The sequence below is a fragment of the Pongo pygmaeus genome, chromosome 19 (genome assembly GCF_028885625.2).
Source record: "Pongo pygmaeus isolate AG05252 chromosome 19, NHGRI_mPonPyg2-v2.0_pri, whole genome shotgun sequence".
NCBI lineage: Eukaryota > Metazoa > Chordata > Mammalia > Primates > Hominidae > Pongo > Pongo pygmaeus.
Genome location: NC_072392.2, coordinates 16,985,337 through 16,993,538, shown reverse-complemented (window position 1 = coordinate 16,993,538; position 8,202 = coordinate 16,985,337). Strand labels below are relative to the sequence as shown.

The 8,202-nt window shown below is 47.1% G+C and overlaps 1 protein-coding gene across 2 annotated transcripts; it reads right to left on the bottom strand.

Moving 5' to 3' along the window:
• Positions 1-2,183: 2,183 nt before the first annotated feature.
• On the bottom strand, positions 2,184-4,146 carry UBB (ubiquitin B). 2 transcript variants are annotated; one of them, XM_054456654.1, is made up of 2 exons: positions 3,733-4,146; positions 2,184-3,022 (listed from the first exon to the last, which is right to left on the bottom strand). In XM_054456654.1, the coding sequence occupies exon 2, from the start codon at positions 3,014-3,016 to the stop codon at positions 2,327-2,329; it is 690 nt and encodes a 229-aa protein (XP_054312629.1). In that variant the 5' UTR covers positions 3,017-3,022; positions 3,733-4,146; the 3' UTR covers positions 2,184-2,326. The 2 variants fall into 2 exon arrangements, with proteins under 2 accessions (XP_054312629.1, XP_054312630.1); XM_054456655.1 differs by having other exon boundaries at positions 3,795-4,115.
• Between the last annotated feature and the right edge of the window lie 4,056 nt (positions 4,147-8,202).

The window sequence follows — 8,202 nt, the reverse complement described above, 5'->3', positions numbered from 1 at the left end:
CAGATGAAGAGATGCATAGGACAAGGTATGGGGGAAGCGGTGCAAAGCTTTAATTCCTTGCCCGGGTGTGCCATCCTCCAGGAACCTCCATGTGTTCACACATCCAAACTCAGTCCCCTTGGTTTTCTAAGGGGACTTCATGAAGACAGCATTCCTTTCCCCAGGGTATAGGACAAAACCCTCTCTGAAATGGGGGTCTTAGGACTCACAGAAAGGTAGGGGAAGATCAAGAGTCCTGTCTTAGGGAAGGTAAAAGGGCAGAAGTTAAGTGAGTTTCCTGTGGCCTAACACACCCAACATGACTATAACAAGGGCTATAGAAGTTATGAACCAGGAACTGTGGGCAAAGATCGGTAAAACCAGAGTGACTAAGGCAGATTACCTAAAATTGAAACCATTCTCAACTACACCATGAATATCAAAGTTGTATTTCTAGATATGGTATTCCCGCATTTGTGTAATATACCCATGGGTACTTCTTGCATGCCAAACCAACTAGAGATTAACTGGCCAGTGATTTAAAAGTCCTTACTCTTTAAGTATGCACTTACCACGCCAGTTTTAGTAACAGAAAACATTATTTCTCTACTATAAACCTGGGAAAGACAAACAGGGTTCCCCACACCACTCCCAATTTTGTGCCAAAATGAGAATCACATTTATTGAAGTTACATTACAGAAGATAGTGAAGGGGAAAGATGGAGAACTTCCTTAGTACACCCTTACTCCAATATTTTCTATTAGCACTGCACATGTATTACTGCCTAGTGTCCAATGGCATAGAAGCCTAAAAACTGCGTATGTTGCCAGACTTAGACAAGGATAAGCATTTTTACCAAATACAGGTAAAATCTAATTTGTTGCTGCATTCTTTTCACAATAAAGTTAAGCTGTCATTAATAACCAACAGCGTGGCCGGGCGTGATGGCTCATGCCTGTAATCCCAGCACTCTGGGAGGTCAAGGTGGGTGGATCACTTGAGGCCAGGAGTTTGAGACCAGCTTGGTCAACATGGTAAAACCCCATCTCTACTGAAAATACAAAAATTAGCTAGTGTGCCCCTGTAGTCCCAGCTACTTGAGGGACTGAAGCAGAACTGCTTCAACAACCTGGGGAGGTGGAGGCTGCAGTGAGCCGAGAAAGCACCACTGCACTCCAGCCTGGGGCAACAGAGTTGACACTGTCCAAAAAAAAAAAAAAAAAAAAAAGGTGAGGAACCACTTTAACTTGCCACCTAACTCATCAAGATCAGGAGGATTGTCTTAGATCAGAATACTGTTTTCAACATTAAGTACCTGTAAGCCATCTTTCTCCTCAGCCAGTCGTCTTCCATATTCAGTGATTAGCTGGTTCTTGGCTCATCAGTTAAAGCATATACAGCAAAGAGACAAGATTATGGTCCCATACTACCACCCAGGTTAAACACTTTGGTGTAATACACTACAGAGCAATAAACACAGCTGATAGTCACCCAATTAATTGCAGAACTGAAAGCAGTTACGTTACCACTATTCAAGCAGCCTCAATCAAAACTTCATTTCTCCAGCAATCTTTGATTAGGTCTAAACAGGCACATTTGCTTTCCTTCAAGGTAAAGAAAATGCCTGTAATCACTTGAGCCCGGGAATGATACAGTGAGCTATCACTGTGCCACTGTATACCAGTCTGGACTACAGAGCAAGACCATCTTCAAAAAAGCCTGCATATCCAACTTTTTGAGATGGAGTCTTCCTCTGTCGCCAAGCTGCAGTGCAGAGGCACGATCTCGGCTCACTGCAACCTCTGCCTCCCAGGTTCAAGTGATTCTCCTGCCTCAGCCTCCAGAGTAGCTGGGACTACAGGCAGGCGACACCACGCCCAGCTAATTTTTTTTAGTGGAGAGGTTTCCCCATATTATCCAGGATGGTCTCGATATCTTGACTTCGTGATCCGCCCGCCTCGGCCTCCCAACAGACTTTAAATTCAAGCTTCAGAAAGTTTGCCATTAACCCAGGATCCTAACTTGTAATGACTTACAGCAAAGAAGGCTCTTTACCCCTCAGCCCACCAAAGTGTACACCAGAGTCAAGTGATTTAACTTTGGGCACATTACCAATCTCAAAATTAAATCCCTAGACATTTTCAACAGTTTTAAGTGCACCCACACATCACTAGAGAATTTCATGACAAAACACCAAGTATGCTACCATGCAACGAAACCTTTATTAACATTTTGAACAGGTTCAGCTATTACTGAAACTTGTAATTTCTAAACTTAAGTTGGGGCAAATGGCTATAGTGCAGAGTAATGCCATCACTGGGCACTACGAATGCCAAGACTGAAGAATTAACAGCCACCCCTCAGGCGCAGGACCAGGTGCAGGGTCGACTCTTTCTGGATGTTGTAGTCAGAAAGAGTGCGGCCATCTTCCAGCTGCTTGCCTGCAAAGATGAGCCTCTGCTGGTCAGGGGGGATGCCTTCTTTATCTTGGATCTTGGCCTTCACATTTTCGATGGTGTCACTGGGCTCCACCTCCAGGGTGATGGTCTTGCCGGTCAGGGTCTTCACGAAGATCTGCATACCACCTCTCAGACGTAGGACCAGGTGCAGGGTTGACTCCTTCTGGATGTTGTAGTCAGAAAGAGTGCGACCATCTTCCAGCTGCTTGCCTGCAAAGATGAGCCTCTGCTGGTCGGGAGGAATGCCTTCTTTATCCTGGATCTTGGCCTTCACATTTTCGATGGTGTCACTGGGCTCCACCTCCAGGGTGATGGTCTTGCCGGTCAGGGTCTTCACGAAGATCTGCATACCACCTCTCAGACGCAGGACCAGGTGCAGGGTCGACTCTTTCTGGATGTTGTAGTCAGAAAGAGTACGGCCATCTTCCAGCTGCTTGCCTGCAAAGATGAGCCTCTGCTGGTCGGGGGGAATGCCTTCCTTATCCTGGATCTTGGCCTTCACATTTTCGATGGTGTCACTGGGCTCCACCTCAAGGGTGATGGTCTTGCCAGTAAGGGTTTTCACGAAGATCTGCATTTTGACCTAGTTTAAAAGAAAAACACAAGCGTGTCATCTCAGGATCACTGTATTTCTTGCTTTTACATCTAATATTCTTCAAAATTGGCAACTATTCCTTTAAAATGCCTTAAACACGTTAATATTCCGCAAACCTCCCCTCATTTTTACGAGGCTAAGTCACTTAATACGAAATTCGTCATTCAAGGTTTCAACGTCAACAGCGGAGAATCCAGAGCGCTCTCTTACCAAGCGTCCACAGCTTTCTCCACTAACTGTTCCGGATATTCAAACTCCCCCGACCGAACTCCAATCTGCCTCAAACCTAAGCACGGTGTTAGGCAAACTGAAAACAAAACCGAACCCACAAGACTCGCGAAGTAAAAATCCCATTGAAACACAAGAGGCGGCACCTTTCTCACACTGGGATTCCAAAGTAAAGATTTCCAGAAGCCACACAAACTACCTCTTTTTCGCGTTCCCCGCGAAGTAAACTCGACAGAATCGCCGTCGGTTAAGCGTCCGTTAGTTTCCGTCAACGCGCGCGCGCCAACCGCCCTCGCCCACCTCAGGTCAAGGCCCACTCTCCCGGAAAGGCCCAGCGCCGCGTCACCTCGCCCTCCCCTCCCCCACGCCCTCCCCTCAGCGGCCCACCCAACCCCAAGAAGCCTCCAACTGGACCTCACCCATTCCCCCCTCTCACGCCCCCCAGGGTCGTTACGGCTACGGGCCAGTACCTCTTAGCGGATACTAAGAAGCTGCGAATCAACAACCACGTCCTGCCACAGGTACACCTTACCAAGCTCACCCAACAAAGCCAGCCGCCCCGAATGCTCCAGGCTGGCGGAGCGCAAATTTATGCAACGAGTGTTGCGTCATCTATCACTCCTTACGTAGACGCCGTCTCCGTGCGCCGCTGAAAATAGTTCGCCGCGCCCAACCTCCCGAGACGCAGTTTAGGCTTTTCAACTGAGCCCCAAATTCCTCATAGCCGTAAGAAAGGATCCTAAAAAATTATTTCCTTTCTCCTCTATGCGCTTCTGTTCCTTCTTTAGGAAAATATAAGAAAATTATCGGGCGGATGAATTCGAGTTAAAGAAACCTTCCTCGAAAGCTCTGGAAACTTCCTTGCAGCGCCGGCACTGATTGGTTAGGCCTGCGAAGGCGAGGTCGGCGCTGATTGGTGGGGGACGCAGTGGCTCTGTTGTTGCTGGGCTCCACTTAGGGGTGGCTTAGCGCCGACGTTGCTAAGTAACTGAGTGCGCTTGCGCCGCACAGGCGCGCCGTACTGAATGAGGGTATTTCCGGCGGGAGAAGGAGGGGTCTTTCCTTTTTTTTCCTTTTTTTTTCTTTTTTTTTCTTGAGACGGAGTTTCGCTCTTGTTTCCCAGGCTGGAGTGCAATGGCGCGATCTCGGCTCATCGCAACCTTCGCCTCCCGGGTTCAAGCGATTCTCCTGCCTCAGCCTCCCAAGTAGCTGGGATTACAGGCATGCGCCACCACGTCCGGCTAATTTTTTGTATTTTTAGTAGAGACGGGGGTTTCACCATGTTGGTCAGGCTGGTCTCGAACTCCTGACCTCAGGTAATCCACACGCCTCGGCCTGCCAAAGTGGGCCGCCGCGCCTCAGAAGCGGGACGGCGTGGCATCCGATGTCGCGACACCTGGTGGTGATTCTGAAGCACAATTCCCTCTCCCATGTTTTCAAAACGCGCGCCCCTGGCCGGGCGCAGGGGCTCACGCCTGTAATCCCAGCACTTTGGGAGGCTGAGGCGGGTGGATCATGAGGTCAGGGGTTCAAGACCAGCCTGGCCAAGGTGGTGAAACCCCGTCTCTACTAAAAATACAAAAAAATTAGCTGGGCGTGGTGGCGGGCGCCTGTAATCCCAGCTACTTGGGAGGCTGAGGCAGATAATTGCTTGAAACCAGGAGGCAGAGATTGCAGTGGGTCGAGATTGTGCCACTGCATTCCAGTCTGGCAACAGAGCGAGACTCTGTCTCAACAAACAGGCAAACAAAAAACATGAACCCCTCATACACTGGCCAGTTGTTTTTGCTTTTTTCCGACGAAGTCTGGCTGTGTCCCCCAGGCTGGTGTGCAGTGGTGCGATCACCGCTCACTGCAGCCTCGACTTCCAGGTCTCAAGTTATCCTCCCACCTCAGCCTCCCAAGTAGCTGGGACCATGGACCACGCCTGGCTTTTTAATTTTGTATTTAGTTTTTGAGACGGAGTCTTGCTCTGTCACCCAGGCTGAAGGCCAGTGGCGTGATGTGGCTCACTGCAACCTCCACCTCCCTGGTTCAAGCGATTTTCCTACCTCAGCTTCCTGAGTAGCTGGGATTACAGGTGCGTGTCACCATGCCTGGCTAATTTTTGTATTTTTTAGTACAGATGGGGTTTCACCATGTTGGTCAGGCTGGTCTCGAACTCCTGACCCCAGGTGATCTGCGTGCCTCGGCCTCCCAAAGTGCTGGGATTACAGGTGTGAGCCACTGTGCCCGGTCTAATTTTTTTTTTTTTTTGGTAGATCAAAGTCTTGCTATGTTACCCGGGCTGTTACTGAACTCTTGGGCTCAAGAGATCCGCCTGTCTCGGGCTCCCAAAGTGCTACGATTACAGGCATGAACCACCGTGCCTGGCGGACTAGCCGCTTTTTATTTTTGTTCGTGGTTATTGCAGGGTTGTGGAGCTTTAAATCATGCTTCTGTAGTCAGAGTGGTCTTAGTTGCATTGTCTTAATCCTCATCATGGCCGGAGAACAGTCTGTAAATCTGGAGTTCAGAGTGGGACCCTTTGCGGGGACCGGGCACCTGTTGCTGAAGCCCCTCACCACCAGGCCCAGAGAGGCGAGGCTGGAGCCCATGGTGACAGTGGCCGGGCTTCGCTCGGGCTCCAGCAATACCTGCAAATCCAGTCCTTCCCAGCTGTTTCTCCAAACTGGTAGGAAAAAAAAGTGCAGATTAGGGAGCTGAAACCCCACTTCAAAAACGGGAATTCACCTACAAGAAAGTAGCTGATACTGCTCCCATTGACGTGCTTGTTGTGCAAGGGTGAGGTTAACCAGCTAGGACCAAGCGACGGGTTTCCCTACACCCTGGGTGTGGCCACTCGTCCTGCAAGGAGATAACCCAAGGAAGGTGAGTAAGGCAGATGTGTTTGGATCCTGGTGCCTGGCACAGTCACGGGGGTGGGGTGGAAGTAAACATGAAATTGGCTGTTTTTCACGTGATACCAACCTTCATAATGTAAGAAGTAGTCTAGGAATGTGCGTATTAATACAATTAAGTAAACATCTCTTAGAAAGGTCGCTAATTACTAAATTTCAACATACCTGAGCATAACGTTAAGAAACTATGTCGACAAATGAGCTGGTATATGAGTTAACACATAGACAGCTTTCAGTTAAATTAACTAAAACCGGGATCTACTGTCTACTGATATGAATAAGCAGGAGATAGAAATAAACAGTTTAAGATAATTTTGGAAGTGATTTTGAACGACTTGGGAGGTAGTTTATAAAACATTTATTTGATTATACGAAGTGTGGATTTTCCTTTTTGTTAGCCTAACAGTGATTCTGAATTTGTTTCACCAACCAGCAGCTCCTCCTGAATCATACATGTTGATCGCACATTGAGCTAGAAGGCAGATCTCATGACTGATATAATGACTTCACTGGGAAGTTCTAGCAGTTGCCAGAACTATAGTCATACAGGCTCCTGGTTCAATGTTTTCCCAAAGTAGGTCGTTTGGTAACCTAAGATCAGGAATTTGGTAATCTGGCACAATACTTGGCACTGTGCTCAATAAATGTTTGTTCAGTGACTAAAATGCAATCTTCTCTTTTGTTCAACTGGAGAAAAGAAACTTTGTGACAGCCTTAAAACACAAAGCAAAAACACAGTAGAGTACTGTATTTCATCTCCATAGGCAAATGCTATTTGCCTTGGCAGTTCCTTCAAAAGAAACAAAGGCGGATTGATTCTGAGATTCTAAGTGATTTTACTTGGCTAGATGCCTTTTAATAAAAATCTGTGAGAAAACTATAGTTCCAATTAAAAGCTCACAGTTGTTTTCTTGACATTATTTGGTGATATTTAAAATGTGGAATTAGTCTCTGATTTGTCAATTCCTTTATATTTCACATTTGGCTATTTATTTCAATACAATTATGTAATGAACTCCTAATTTATTACAAGCAAGTTAGAAACTTTGATATTGAATGCCCAAAGGAACACAGAGCAAAATCTGTACTGTTTTCATGTTAGGCCTCAAAAGTACAGAAATCTATCCATTAAAAAAAATAGCTACTTTGGGCAGATTGCAGTGGCTCACGCCTGTAATCCCAGCACTTTGGGAGGCTGAGGCAGGTAGATCGCTTGAGCCCAGGAGTTCAAGACCAGCCTGGCCAACATGGCAAAACCTCATCTCTACTAAAAATACAAAAATTAGCCGGGCGTGGTGACACACACCTGTGTTCCCAACTACTTGGGAGGCTGAGGCATGAGAATCCCTTGAACCCAGGAGGTGGAGGTTGCAGTGAGCTGAGATCACGCCACTGCACTCCAGCCTGGGTGACAGAGTGAGACTCCATCTCAAATACAAACAAACAAAAAATAGCTACTTTAAATGTTTTTAACATTTTTATTTATTTATTTATTATCTGTTTTAGAGTATCTATTGCCCAGGCTGGAGTGCAGTGGTGCAATCATAGCTTACTTCAGCCTCCAACTCCTGGGCTCAAGCGATCCTCCTGTGTCAGCCTTCCAAGTAGGTGGGATTACACACACAAGTTGCTCTGCCTGGCTACAATATTTTTATCATGAAATATTACATAAATACATGAAAGCTGGAGGTAATATAGCAAATACCATATAATCCCTAATTTGCTTAAGCATTTAAAAACCTTTATTTTTGGCCAAGCGCAGCGGCTCAGCCTGTAATCTCAGCACTTTGGGAGGCCAGATCACCTGAGGACAGGAGGTGGATCACCTGAGGTCAGAGGTTCTAAACCAGCCTGGCCAATGTGGCGAAACCCTCTCTCTACGAAAATATAAAATTAGCCGGGCATGGTGGTGCATGCCTGTAATCCCAGCTACTTGGGAAGCTGAGACAGGAGAATTGCTTGAACCCGGGAAGTGGAGGTTGCAGTGAGCGAAGATCATGCCATTGCACTCCAGCCTGGGCAACATGAGCGAAACTCCGT